Source organism: Suricata suricatta, chromosome 3, assembly GCF_006229205.1.
Source record: "Suricata suricatta isolate VVHF042 chromosome 3, meerkat_22Aug2017_6uvM2_HiC, whole genome shotgun sequence".
Lineage (NCBI taxonomy): Eukaryota > Metazoa > Chordata > Mammalia > Carnivora > Herpestidae > Suricata > Suricata suricatta.
Genome location: NC_043702.1, coordinates 57,797,219 through 57,812,204, shown reverse-complemented (window position 1 = coordinate 57,812,204; position 14,986 = coordinate 57,797,219). Strand labels below are relative to the sequence as shown.

The window sequence follows — 14,986 nt, the reverse complement described above, 5'->3', positions numbered from 1 at the left end:
CCCCGCCCCCGAGGGTCGCCACGTCCCTCACGTACCGCCGGGCCAGGCGCGGAGCGGCCACCTGGCGGCCCCAGCTGCGGCTCCTCCGGCGGGGCTCGGCATGAGGCTGGCGCGGCTGCTTCGCGGAGCCGCTTTGGCCCGCCCGGGCTCCGGGTTGCGCGCGGCCAGCCCGGGCGCCAGCCGCAGCCTCTCCTCGGACTCGGCCTCCGGGCCGGCGCCCGAAAGCGGCGTTCCGGGCCAGGTGGACTTCTACGCGCGCTTCTCGCCGTCCCCGCTCTCTATGAAGCAGTTCCTGGACTTCGGTGAGTGCGGCCCGGGCCTCGGGCCTTTGTGCGCGGCCCTGCGCGGGGAAATGTGGCCCCTGACCCAGGCCGGGCCCGGCCCTCGCTGGCCCCCGCTCACCTCTGGCGCACCCCTTCTTCTTCATGTCTCCTCCCCCAGCGCTGTAGGTGTTTCCTTCCTCTCTAGCAGAGAGATCCTCAAGCTCAGGTGCAGGCGCTGGCTGGCCGGATAAATAACTGGGGGCGTATGCTTTTTTATTGCGTATTGTTGAAAAACAAGCCAGGAGGGCCGCGAGCGGAATGACCTCCCGCCTTTCAGCGCACGTGTGCAGATCCGCGCTCTCTACCAGGCGACTCCCGAAGAGTAGAGCCCCGGCTGGAGACAAGTGTGTTGCACACTCCCGGGAGTCGTGTTCGGATTCTGCAGAGTGATGATAAATGCTCAGTTTTGTAGGCGATGATTGCATAAAATTGGCGCGATGATAGGAGAAGCAGGTTATAACTGGCCCAAGTGTTTCATAGAATGTTTTCCTTGCCACTTGCTTAATAGGGTTTCCACCAACAGCACATTCATTTCATCATCAGCAAGTAAGTCTTGAGCACTGTAAAGTGCATGAGCACAAGATGTGGGGATTGCCACATTTCACCCAGTAGAAGCTACTGTCCACTTTCCTCTTTTTCTGGTGGGCCCTTCCTGGTTCTGTCTAGAAAGGAGACAACAGATTGCAGAGAAATTGCAAAGTTAGACTTTTAACTTTGACTTCTCATGTGGAGACACGGAGGGGGAAAGGGAAAACTAATAAACTCTAAAAGTCATAACATTTCAATAGAAAAAGTTATCTTATGCATTGTGAGTACTGTTAAGTCAGTAATGGATCCCTAATGGACTCAAAAGATATCAGCATAGCTGGCAGCTTTATCTTAAAATTGTGGTGTGCAGTGGCAAACTCTTTTTGGCACAAAGCCTTCTGTTTTTTGTTGTTACTTTAAAATTACTGTAGTGTGATTAAGGGGTGAATTTGGCCTTGTTCACAGTATGTCATTAAACTTTCACAAGAAAATGTTTTCCTTTAATTCGGTAATTACTGCTATGAACAATCTAGTTTTTGCTAAGGCTGCCTTTCTAAAACAGCAAGATTACATTTGTGAGTTTTAAATGCATTGCTGAAATAACATGATTTTTTAGTTTAACTTTAAATGGAACTGCTTGTCAAAGGACGTTCTACAACTATTCTGCTTAGCAGCTTGATGGAGGAGTGGAGGAGGAGCAGGATGCTTTCCAGGAATCAGACTGTTGAGTAAGAATGGGGGTCGGGGGGGGGGTGAAGGTGGGGGAGTTGAAGATGGTTGCTGAACAGGCATTGGTATTTTTGGCTCTCTGTTGCCTGAAAACCCTCCTGTACATCGACCCCTTGCTTATCGTGATTCCCGCACACATGACAAATTTTTTGTTTATGTCAGACAGGTATTCATTTCTGACAAACCTGGAGTTAGGAAACAGGTTTTCTAAATAATAGCAGCATCTGGTTACATAGGATAGGCTTTGACAGGCCCTGGGATTAAGGAGACTCTGCACCTTGCTCAGACTTGGCTCAGGTTACTTTTGTGCTAAGATGATTACAGGAAGGATGAAAGTGATGGAGATAGGAGAGTATCTTCATTGCTCTACAAAGTGATTAGAATGCCAAGACTTAGAAGGTCATTTAGGATGCGTCACAACCTTGCTGACTGGGTTATCTCACCCTTGCCTCCTCATTCCCTGTCATTATGGTGATGCTACCACTCAGGTTGCCAAATCACTCTGTGTTTCTCCCTGCCTCTTGGCTTCTACTGCCTTATGGGCTCTACTTAATGCTGTTCCCACGTTGTTTGGTTTTAGGATCTATGAATGCTTGTGAAAAGACCTCATTTATGTTTCTGCGGCAAGAGCTGCCTGTTAGATTGGCAAATATAATGAAGGAAATAAGTCTACTTCCAGATAATCTCCTCAGGACTCCATCAGTTCAGTTGGTACAAAGCTGGTAAGATTCCCATCTTGTGTTTGCAATTTCAATGGACTTACAGACATTACTCAAGGTGAAAGCAAATACTTTTTTACTCTTCAGTGGAATCTTATTGTTAAGAACATTCCTCCTCCTCCTTTTGGGTGTGTCTGGGCTTGTTCCCTGAATCCTGGCCTCTACCGCTCCTGGGCTTTGAGAAAACAACCAACCAACCAATCAGGACTACACAGAAATGCACACACTAAATTTAAGATTTGTGTTATTAAATCTGTGGATGCCATGTAACAATAAAAAATATTTAAAAAAAATATATATGTACCATTTTTTGATGGCTAGGGATTTATATGCATTACCTTTAATCCCTTTGACATCTCTACCCATTAGGCATTATTATTGTCATTTACAGATGGGGAAACTGAGGCACCTATTGGTCTTTTGGCAAAGGTAGTACCGTTCACAGTAGAGCTGGGACTTAAGCCCAGATTTGTTTCTACTATACCATGCTCTAGTCAGAATGATACAATGTATTAAAGTGTGTATAAACTGAATTTACTTTCTTGAAGTATATCTTTATCAAACACAAAAGTAAAACTCTTTATTCTACCATTTTAAAGTAATTAGAAATTAGTGGAATCATATAAGAAACCATAATCTCTCTTCCAAATTATGACAATAGAGGTATTAAGGATGTGAGCATATATGTGGCCATTTAACTACAGCCTTTCTTGAAAAATAAGATAGGGGCGCCTGGGTGGCTCAGTCGGTTAAGCCTCCGACTTCGGCTCAGGTCAGATCTCACGTTCGTGAGTTCAAGCCCCGCGTCGGGCTCTGTGCTGACAGCTAGCTCAGAGCCTGGAGCCTGCTTCCGGTTCTGTGTCTCCTTCTCTCTCTGCCCCTCCCCCTCTCATGCTCTATCTCTCTCTATCTCAAAAATAAATAAGACATTAAAAAAATAAAAAAAAAAAAGAAAAATAAGATAAAAACAGAGAGGCAGGCAAACTGTAAGAGACTCTTAAATACAGAGAACAAACTGGGGATTGCTGCAGGGGTGTTGGGTGGGAGGAAGTTGGGTTAAATGGGTGATGGGCATTAAAGAGGGCACTTGTTGGGGTGAGCACTGGGTGTTATATGTAAGTGATGAATCACTGAATTCTCCTGAAACCATTATACTATATGTTAACTAACTTGGATTTAAATTAAAAAAAAATAAGTATAGCCTTTCTTGTTAATGTTATTAATTTAAAAATGTTATTCTTTTAAGCACTATACATTACAAACAAACAAAAGAGTTTGTCAGAGTTCAGTCTTAAATGGAAAAAAATAAAATGAGCTGCGAGATTTTTCCTAGTTATGATTCATGGATATCTTAGCACTCTTTTGTAGCCATTATAGTTTGTAGGAGAAGCTGATCTAACTTCAACTTTAAAAAACAAGCAAAAGAAGTAGGACTGCTATAATATGTGATAATGAGAAGCTATCTAGTTCAAGTATGGAACAATTATAAGTGTGGTTTAAAGAAGAGGCATTTGTTTAGGAACTATGATGGAATATAAAGGAGAACATATAATTTTCTATGGAAGCTTATTTCTGGTTTTAAAATTCTTCATTGAATATAGAATATGCTGCATTTTGAAATCTGTTCTGTGCCTAACACATTGTAAGTGCTCCACTATCTCTTGAATAAAGAGCATAGTTTTTCTTGCCAATGAAGAGAAAAGGGTTAAAGCAAATGTCAGAATCACTTGACTTTGGAATGCTTTGGATCTCAGAGAGACACACTGCTTGTCAAGAACAGCTTTCCAAATCAACATATGAATTTACAGATTTTTAAAACACTTCTGTTGCTCCTGGAGGCCTACTAAAGACAATTGTAGATAACAGTGCTGAAGGACCATTCAAAGCAGGCCCTGTATAATTGAAGGTCATTGAATAATAGTGAAGTGTTTTCAGCTCTGGCCCTGTACTGCCATGGTGCTCGGCAGCATGACCTTGACAAAGTCATTTGGCTTTCCTCATTTTGCTCCTTCCTTAACAGGTGGATTTGCTACCTTGAATTGTTAGATAAATTAAAAACCTACATTTTTATGACTTTTGTTTTTGTTCAGCTCTGTTTAAAAGAATTCTATGGTGAATTATGGGCTTTTAACAAATATTTGTTGACTGGACATAAACTATTAACCTGGAGAGTACATGCTTCTGAAGGACAGCCACCTTCAACTCCAGCTAGTCATTGCCACCCAGATCATCTGAGTTTTGTTTGTTTAAAGGAAAGCCACAAGTCTAGTTTTTTATTGTAGAATCTCCCAATTTTGAAAAATTGCAACTAATTAAAAATGTTGTAAAGCACCAAAGCCCTAGAAGGCCTGTAGGGTTTTAAGACACAGGTTTTCTTTTTTTTTTAATTTTTTATTTTTTGTGGGGCGGGGGGAGACACCGCGTGAGCAGAGGAGGGTCAGAGAAAGAGGGAGACACAGGATCTGAAGACAGGCTTCCTGGCTCTAAGCTAGCTGTCCGCACAGAGCCCGATGAGGGGATTGAACCCATGAACCATGAGATCATGACCTGAGCCAAAGTCCGACGCTTAACTGACTGAGCCACCCAGGCGCCCCTAAGACACAAGTTTTAAATTAGACTCATAGACTGAGGTAGGTGTGCCTCCGCATTTCACTAAGACAAATTAAGTCATTTCCCCCACATCTCATGGTTATTGGTAACAGACTCAGTTGAAAAGCTATTTTAAGAACTTAAAAGTAAAAGAAGTAGGAAATCTTAAAATTCTAAAATGTAACCTATGTTTTTCGGAGAAAATGTGAACCTTCTGTTACTTTGTTCCAGGCACTTTGCTCAAAGGTGAATGGGTATAAAAATCCTACTTCAACCATAATGTGTAGCACTATTCTAAATTAAAAATTAAGAGATGGTAAAAATACCTTTTGCGTATTTTCATCATATTGAAATTTCAAAATGTGAGAGAACAGATTTACCCTACTGATTTGCATTTTAGGTATATTCAAAGTCTTCAGGAGCTTCTTGAATTCAAAGACAAAAGTGCTGAAGAAGCTAAAACTATTTATGAGTAAGTACACGATTTCAACCCTATTCCGAACACAATTTTTATACTCTTAAACATCATATAAAAAATATAAATGCATTGAACTTAAACTTGCTATTGGGTCACTTTAGAGAAATTAACTTTTAGTTTCTTACCACTCTAGAACATATACTAGTACATGTGTCTATAGCAGCTCATACAGGTAAGGCAAATACTGTAAATCAGTAAATATAAGGAAAGACAGTTCAAGTATGTTGATTAGGGGAAATCCAGAAATGGCTCCGATGCTATTTGAATGATAGGGCACTGTTGAGAGGACTCTGACTGGAGAGCGCATGTCACCGTCAGTTCCAGCCAATCATTAATGCGGAGACACTATTCAGATTTGATATTTTTTTGTGTTTAAAGGAAAGCAGTAAGTTTAGATTTTTAATGTAAAATGTCTCCCAAAATGAAGACTGCAACTAATTAAAAAATTTTTTTAATACTAAAGGCCTATACAAACACATCTGTGGTCTCACTTTATGATCACTGTGAGATAATGAAAGTCGTATGACAAATGTCATACCCAGCATACCAGATTTGATAAACCCAGGTAGTCCCCTCAGGCAGCTCTCTGCTTATTGCAATGAATGTTATTCAGAACTTAAAGTCCACCTCTTTTGTTGTCCCCGGAGTCTCTTGCACATTTTTTTAAACTGTCTTTAAAGATGATGGCAACATGCCACTTTTTAAACATAACTGGGTCTGAAAATAACATCAAGGATTTGCTCTCTGCCTAGGTATGAAGCACACTGTATATTTAATCTTTAAAACAATACTCTTGAGTTAATACTATCTGTGCACAAAGAGGTTAAGTAACAAGGTAGCATTAAAATCACAGCCAGCTAGTGTGATGGGATCAGGATTTGAACCTAAGCACTGTACTTAAAAATAAATATAGAACCTTCTGAAAATGGTTAGACAGAGCTGAATCTAAAACATTAGGTGAACAATCAAGCAGAATAATCCTGTTTTGGGTTTTAAAAAGAGAGAAGTGAAATAAAGGTGTGATTAGAAATGAGTTGTTTGTTGTTTTTGAGGATTTTCTTATTTGTATTTTGGGTTAACAGTTTGGTTTTGAAGCAGATTACAAACTAGGAATTCCAAAAATATTTTGAGCCATGAGAGCATCACTGGAATAAGTCGATAGTTCTCAAGATGATGACTTTGAATGGGAAAGCACTCATTCAGAAGTGTAAATTCTGATGGGTATGTTACAAGATGGATTTTGTTATTTTGTAATTAAGACTTCTTTTCTCTTTTATCTAGTTCTTTAAATTAACTATGCAACAATGTGTTCTAAATGACAGAAGTGGGAAGGCTGGATGACTTGAAAATTTTTCTTTTAATACAATAGTCGACTTTTTCTCTCCCATTTTTGAACTTATAGGATCAACAACATTAGAATTCCTGGTACTTTTCTGTTCTCAGTAGTTCTTTCTCTCTTGGAACCATAGGAAATGGTTTTAAAACAGACAGGCTTTATTGGCTGATTCATCTTCATTCCTCACAGAGCATGTGTTCCCTAGAAGCAAGCGCTCTGTCTCCTTTTATGCTGAACGTCCCTGGAACACTGTCCTCATAGGGAATGCTCAGATGATCTTAGTTGATGATGATGGTTAAAGAAAACCCTTAACATTTTTAGGATTGTGTTTTGTGGCAGCCTTACTTTTAGGAGTTCTAAGAAAATGATTGTGTTCCAAAAGTTTTGTTTGGGAGGTCCTTCTACCGTCATATATTCCATGTACTTATGATCTGAAATACAGTTAAATAAGCATAAGAAAACATACATCGATACTCTTTTTTACTGAAGTAGGGATTTATTGCCTAGTAAGGGTTGGTTAAACTTAGATCTTAGTGTTAAATTCACTTGCCAAAATATTTGGGTGTTTTGACAGACAGGTTTGTTTAGCTTTACAGATACTGTGATTCGGATCAGAAACCGACACAATGATGTTATTCCTACTATGGCCCAGGGAGTGATTGAATACAAGGAGAGCTTCGGGGTAGATCCTGTCACCAGCCAGAATGTTCAGTACTTTTTGGATCGCTTTTACATGAGTCGCATTTCAATTAGAATGTTACTCAATCAGCACTGTAAGTATCCAGAAGTCAAGAGAAGAAGCAAAATAAAATGAACGTGTTGGTATATTTTAAATTTATTTAGAAAAGTTCCCTTTTGATTTTGCTTTTTTTGTATATAGGCTGCTATACAAAGGAGGGATTTCTACTGAATGTAAAATACTACATTTGTGTTTAAGGAAAATGTCTCTTCTGTTTGGTACCATTCTGAGACACAGTATTCAGATCTGAAAAAGGGCATTAGAGAGTTTAGCTTATTTTCTTTCTTTGTTTGATAGCTTTATTATTTGGTGGAAAAGGCAAAGGAAGCCCCTCTCATCGAAAACACATTGGAAGCATAAATCCAAACTGCAACGTAGTTGAAGTTATTAAAGGTAAATGCGGGGCACCTGGGTGGCTCAGTCGGTTAAGCATCTGACTTTGGCTCGGGTCATGATCTCACAGCTCGGCTCGTGGGTTCAAGTCCTGCATCAGGCTCTGTGCTGAAAGCTCAGAGCCTGGATGAAGCCTGTCTTTGAATTCTGTATCTCCCTCTCTCTCTGACCCTCCCCTGCTCATGCTGTCTCTCTCTGTCTCTCAAAAATAAATTTTAAAAACATTAAATTAATTAAAATTAAAAATTAAAAAAAATAAACATAAATGCTTACATTTCTCCTTTCAGGAAGAATGCAAATTGTTGAGTGTTAATTCTCGTCAATAAAAAAATTACTTATGGGGCGCCTGGGTGGCTCAGTCGGTTAAGCATCCGGCTTCAGCTCAGGTCATGATCTTGTGGTTTGTGGGTTCGAGCCCCGCATCAGGCTCTGTGCTGACAGCTAGCGCAGAGCCTGGAGCCTGCTTCAGATTCTGTATCTCCCTCTCTCTCTCTGACCCTCCCCTGCTTGCGCTGTCTCTCTGTCTCTCAAAAATAAATAAAAGACATAAAAAAAAATTTTTTTAAGTTACTTATGTCTTGGGATTAAATGTTAGGAGCAAATGCAAGGATTTGAAAATAATTTTATAATGTTAATTGTACATTATGTATAGGATGGGTATTTTGTTGATCCAGTGTTTTGTTAGGCAAAGTGTGGTACTATAAGGGCACCTGTTCCACTTTACAAAGATTCAAGCTCCCTCTTCCCCCTTTCCTAATTCTCTGTACTAGGAGCCATAACCCACCACAGTTTGGTTTGCACCTTTCCACTTTTCTTCTGTTTAAACCACATATACTCATTTGTTTATATGTGTATTCATACAATTACATACATATGTATAATATGAGTATATACATATATATGTATTTGTTCATCTTACATTGTTTGCTTTTGGAAAATGAGTGATTTATGTATATTTTTCTTTAAGTTTATAGCCATCATACGATGTTCGGTACGCATGGGTATACCTCAGGTTTTTTAGTGGCTAAACAGATGTATCAGAATGTGTCAATCGATCCTTCTATTGATGGATATTTAGGTATTAATTTTCTTTAACCAATAATACTGAAGTGAACATCTTTAGACATGGGCTGACTTTGCTAGTATTTTAGAAGGCAAGATTCCTAGAACTTACGACATTTAAAATGCATTTAGGGGCACCTGGGTGGCTCAGTTTAAACGTCCAGCTCTTGATTTTGGCTCCGGTCATGATCTCACAATTCATGAGATTGTCCCATGTTGGGCTTTGCGCTGATGGTGCAGAGCCTGCTTGGGATTCTGTCTCTCTCTCTTGCTGCCCCTCTCCCCCCTCAAAATAAATAAACCTAAAAAAATTTTTTAACTAAAATGTATTTAAAATTTCGATACCTTCAAAAAGGTATCAAACAATGAATTCCTAAACTTTCGCCAACTCTAAATGTGATGTGTATTGTAAATATTTTCTTCACCCTGCTGTTTTTACTTTGCTTGTGGTGTCTTTTTCCTTATGGATGTTTTTATTTTCTTAAAATCTTATCTGTCATTTTTTCCCTTAGGGCCATTAGGTTTTATCATGTCATACCTAAGAAGACCTTCCTCAAACTAAGACTGTTAAAGTATATTTTCTTCCATAAACAGTTTTAAAATTTCATTTTTCAGTAGTATTGCTATCTTAATGCATGATATAGAAATAAATTTATTTTAATGTGCTTTTTTTGTTTTGATTTACACTAGATGGCTATGAAAATGCTAGGCGCCTATGTGATTTGTATTATATTAACTCTCCTGAACTAGAACTTGAAGAACTAAATGGTAAGCTGGATGGTATCTTTTTCTCAATGATTAGTGTTGTGATTATCTGAGAAGGAATGATAAGAATTTAGATTGTTTTAATATAAAAGGACTTTTCATCAACTCTGTCATTGAATATGAAAGCTGAGGGAGAACAGTCATGTTACAAATTGTGTGTGTGGTGGGGGTGTATGTATGTAATTTAGTTGTATTCTGTCTGAAAAGCATTTTGGCTTCTTCCTCATTTTGTTTATGTTCAATTGATAATGTTGATTCTTTCCTTATTTTTGTGGGGTTTTTTTTGTTAGTTTGGTTAGAAAAATATGATGCCAAGAAAATTACATTTGACCTTTATATGCACTTCAGTAATGTAGAATATACCCTTTAAGAATTCCACTTCCTGAGTGGTGAATAATTTTTTTTATTGAAGAAGTAAAAAGACTGGAAGTATAAAGAAGAAAGAAAGGTACTGATCTGTTTGAGAATCTGTTAATCTCTTATGGTCTTTTCACCTTGACTAGTGTGCCTTTTGGACAAAAAAAAATTCAGATACCTTGGAAGGAGACTGATACGTTTCACTGTGTTTCAGAGGGATAGTGTAGGTTCATAGAGGGAAAAACAGTTACTGGGTTAAGATGATTCTTTAAGAAGAATAAAATTAAATAGGGTTTTTCTAAACTCTATTGTGGACCTTATAGTGGGAGAACAATAAAGAAGTTAGTTGAAAATAGAATTGTTTGGTGTTTTTCTAAAGCCATATTAACTTTTGTTTCATACCATTCAGTAAATAAGAATCACAGTGCACAGATGATGTTTACACCGGAACTGCTGTGAGCATGTTCTGGGTGTCCCATCCATGTTTCCAGGGGGCAGTTTATTCAGAGGAGAGCCTAATTTGTTGGGTCAATTGGAATTCTAAAATACGGTGAGACTTATTCCTGTGCTCTCCTTTGAGTTCTGTTTTATATACAACCTCCCCCCTCCACCACATCCCCAACTGGGCTTCTAAATTTAATAAAATGTTTGAATGTAGAATTCATATCCCTTGATAAATTGATGCTAGCTTAATTTTTTTTAAATTCTGATCTATATCCATAGAAATACCTGAAATAAAACAGAAAACATTCCACATGGGGGAAACATTTTAAAAATGACTTAAAAAAAAATAGTATATTTATGTGAGATGGACCTTGGAATTACAGACTTTAATACTTGTTTTAGCAAGTAAAATGCTGGCCAAAAGGCTGAGTGTCCTTTAAAAAGACTCACCCTCATAGAGAAAACAGGAAGCTGGGTTGGCTAGATTGTCATTCAGGGTTGCAAGGATGACTGCAAACTCATGTTGTCACTGTCAGTTATATGTGGATGTGGGGTCAACACTAATATACTGAAGAACTGGGGTGACAGTTCTCCCCCAAATAATAGTGTCCCCCATAGTAAATGTTTTCTTTTCATCACTACACAATATAGACTTTAAAATGCTTTAAGCACATCTCTCTGTACTTTTATATTTTTCTCTTCTGCTCTGTAGCAAAATCACCAGGACAGCCAATACAAGTGGTTTATGTACCATCCCATCTCTATCACATGGTGTTTGAACTTTTCAAGGTTTGTAAAATAGTATTACATAACCTTTATCAGTCCTTTTCTGAGGTTAGGGGTCTGCTCTGAAAGTTAAGTATTCTACCAGGTTTTCCTCAGTTTCATTAAAAGATGTCATTTCATGCTCAGTGTCCTGTCACATTGCTGGAGATCAGCCTTTTGTCAACACTGATGGGCACCTCAGTGTAGTGGTCAGCTCATGCTGGGAAGTCAGAAAGACCTGGGCTCAAATTCCAGTTCTGACCAAGGGCATGTCAGTCAGCCTTGTGGAGTTTCGGTTTCCTCTTCTGCAAAATGAGGACAATGTTAGCCAGGTTATGAAGATTGGGAATAACATACTACATGTTCAGTACAATGACAGCCCATTAGAGGTGCTCAATAAAGCTATATTTATATTTTTACAAAACAGAATATTTAGAAGAATAATTCTCAATTTTCCACCCTTAAAAAACCAGAGTCCCACTATTATATGTTTTTTCTTTGAAAAGGTCATTTATATTGACTTATAGGGCTTCTGCTATTATATTTGCACTTTACAACATATTTCAAAAACTAAATAAAATTAGGCTAGTAATGTTGAGAGTACTTTTTCCCAGATAACACACCAATGACACTTGCTGATAGATAGAAAAGTGAGTGATGAAAAGTGGTACACGTCCCTGTGGCTAAAAATGACAGCCCTAAACCAAGCTGATAGTCTTTCTTACTTTAGTTAACATGTCTTCAGCCAGAAGCAAACTGATAGAAGAGGTGGCTTTCAGCCTGATCATGAAAAAGAAAAAAATACACTGAAACACAGAATATCTATCATCACAGCACATGCTCTTTTGTTCTAGGACATCAAGAACATATCTAGTAGCTTACAAAGATCTTTCTCAAAGTGCTTAAATCAATAAGTGATTGGCACTTTAAGGGTTAAAATTCATTTTTTCCTTAAAATTTCAGTTACATAAAGGTCTTATTCCTCACGATGCTTAATAAAATAACCATATTAGCAAAAAGATGTTAAGTAATGTCAACAGTAATTCAGTAAAACTAAAGAGCCTTTGATAGAGATGAGAGCATCCTCAGGGTTACTCAATCCTGATAGGTATGTCAGGGCCAGACACAATTTTTAGGAGTGTTTTTAAAAACTTTAATTAAAAAAATTTTTTTAATTCAGTCCCATCTTTGCCGTTGTAACTGCATCTAGTTATCAGTTTCTCCTCCAGCGCTACCTGTCATGTTACCTTCTAGCACTCAGTAATACACGGCATCGTGTGCTGTGTATCCTTTAGGAATTGATCAAAACTAAGGATATTTACAATGTAAAACTAATGATGAATTGGATTAGCTTCTACATCATAAGACCATTGCTGTGAATACTATATGAAAAAAATGTTTTCCTTAATTTGTGGCAATAAAAATGACTCCTAAAAATAGAGACAAAACTCTTTACAAAAAAATACCTTATTTAATCTACTAAATTATAAAAATATTTGGACGGAATTTTTGGCTTTAAATTTTCGGCTAGTTAAAGTGTTGAGATACCTGGTTTTGGAAAATATGCAGAATTAGTTGAGCTCTCCAGTGTCTCACCAGCCCTCCAGAATGGACAATAATTTTTTCAAGGAATTCTTTAAATCTAATGATAAGAATTATACTGTGGCATATTTCCAACAAATTTAAATTTTTAAAATTTCAAATAGTGCATATGTATTTGAAAATTATAATTCGTTTCTCCTTTCTTGAAGCTGTGTTTTGAATTTCAGAACGCCATGAGGGCGACAATGGAACACCACGCTGACAAAGGTGTCTACCCTCCTATCCAAGTCCACATCACACTGGGGAGCGAGGATTTGACCGTGAAGGTAAATGCTCTCTGGCTTTGTCTTGTTTCATTGACATACAGGCATGCACATAATTTCTTGAAGATATAATTTATTCTTAGGAGAAAGAAATCTCTTATAGCTAATAAGCACATTGCTTCATTTATCTGGCAGATTATGGAATTATCCCTTGAGTCTGTTTCTGTTCTGGTCTGTAATCCAGATGATTCAAGTAAAAATAAATCCTGAAGACAGTTTAATAGTGATCATGAATATCCACGTTGATAAGAAAAATCTAAAATATTTGAGTGTTCACAGTGTTATGTAGGTAGCATATAACTTAATATTTCAGTAACGTTTTTCAATCTGCTTTTATGTCATTTCATTTGTTTCTCACAACAGCTCTTTAACATAGGAGCACAGGTAATTTTATTGTCAGTTTTACAGGTGAGGAAACTAAGATACCATGATTAACTCATAATTACCCAACGAATAAATGATACAGGACATGAAATCAGGCTCTCTGACCCCAGGTCTTTTCCATCACCTTGTTCAGATAGTTCAGTTTCTTAGACTATGAAGATTCTCTTTTTTAAGTAATCCTTTCAAATTTTGTTTTAAAGTAATAAATGCAAAGAGTATAAAAATCAATTACATTGGGGCTCCTAGGTGGCTTAGTTGGTTCAGCATCCGACTTTAGCTCAGGTCATGATCTCATAGTTCATGATTTTGAGCCCTGCGTCCAGCTCTGTGTTGCGCTCTGTGGTGACAGCTCGGAGCCTGGAGCCTGCTTCAGATTCTGTGTCTCCCTCTCTCTCTGCCCCTCCCCAACTCATGCTGTCTCTATCTCTCATAAATAAACTTAAAAAAATTTTTTTAATTAAAAGAAAGTCAAATATATTAGCTCCTGGCCATTTGTGAGCTACCACAGTCTTTTAGTTATTTTTTCTGGGATTTATTGATGTATTTTTAAGTAGTATTCTGATATCACTATTTCTGAAATTTAAAAATTTTCAACACCAAATATTAGTTTTCTGTTATGATAGCTTCGGAGTTAGCTCTAATAGAGCACCTCCCTTCCCTAAGACAGCGTTAATTGCTATTTTCCCATTATTTAAGTTCATACATGAATATCTGGATTGAAAATAATCATCTTGAATAATTTTGAAGGCATCTACTGTTACTTTTTTAAAAAGTGTATAATTCAGTGGCTTTTAGAATATTCACAAAGTTGTGCTACCATACCACTGTCTAATTTCAGAACATTTTCATCACTTCCGAGGAAAACCTCTATACCCATTAGCCATCACTCTCCAATTTCTCCCTCTTCCCAGTCTTTGGCAGCCACTAATCAACTTTCTGTGTATGGATTTCCCTATTTTAGAAATCTCATAAAAATGAAATTATACAATATGTGGTCTTTTGTGACTGACTTTTGCCACTTACTGTAATGTTATAGCATGTATTAGTTACTTCATACCTTTTTGTGGTTGAATAATACTCTTAGTGTTTTATCTACTCATCAAGTTGATGGACATCTGGATTTGTGTTGTGAGAAGATGTTAACTAGTTCAATCTCTTCATTTATTATCAGCCTATTCAGATTCTCTATTTCTTCCCGAAGTAGTTACTATACTTTATGTCTTTCTAAGAATTTGTCCATTTGACCTAGGTTGTCTGATTTATTGGCATAGATTTATTCATAGTATTTCCTCATAATCCTTTTTATTTCTTTAGGATTGGTAGTAATGTCCCCACTTTCATTCTTGACTTTATCAATTTGAGTTCTTCCTTTTTTCTTGGTTAGTCTAGGTAAGAGCTTGTCCATTTTGTTAATCATTTCCAAAAAAATGAACTTTTGTTGAGTTTTTGCCATTGTTTTCTACTTTTCATTAATTTCTACACTAATGTTTGTTATTTCTTTTCCTTGCTT

The 14,986-nt window shown here is 37.7% G+C and overlaps 1 protein-coding gene across 2 annotated transcripts in view; it reads left to right on the top strand.

Moving 5' to 3' along the window:
* The first annotated feature begins 9 nt into the window (after window positions 1-9).
* The window catches only part of PDK1 (pyruvate dehydrogenase kinase 1), a 32,939-nt gene continuing 17,962 nt past the window's right edge, over window positions 10-14,986 (top strand). Inside the window, exons 1-8 of one of the 2 annotated variants that reach the window (XM_029934376.1) lie at window positions 10-302; window positions 2,161-2,302; window positions 5,289-5,360; window positions 7,291-7,475; window positions 7,739-7,834; window positions 9,587-9,664; window positions 11,175-11,251; window positions 12,997-13,095. In XM_029934376.1, coding sequence (XP_029790236.1) covers window positions 101-302; window positions 2,161-2,302; window positions 5,289-5,360; window positions 7,291-7,475; window positions 7,739-7,834; window positions 9,587-9,664; window positions 11,175-11,251; window positions 12,997-13,095 — 951 coding nt within the window. In that variant the 5' untranslated portion in view covers window positions 10-100. Of the gene's footprint in view, window positions 303-1,522; window positions 1,580-2,160; window positions 2,303-5,288; window positions 5,361-7,290; window positions 7,476-7,738; window positions 7,835-9,586; window positions 9,665-11,174; window positions 11,252-12,996; window positions 13,096-14,986 lie in introns of those variants that run through there. The other variant, XM_029934377.1, reaches the window with a different exon arrangement.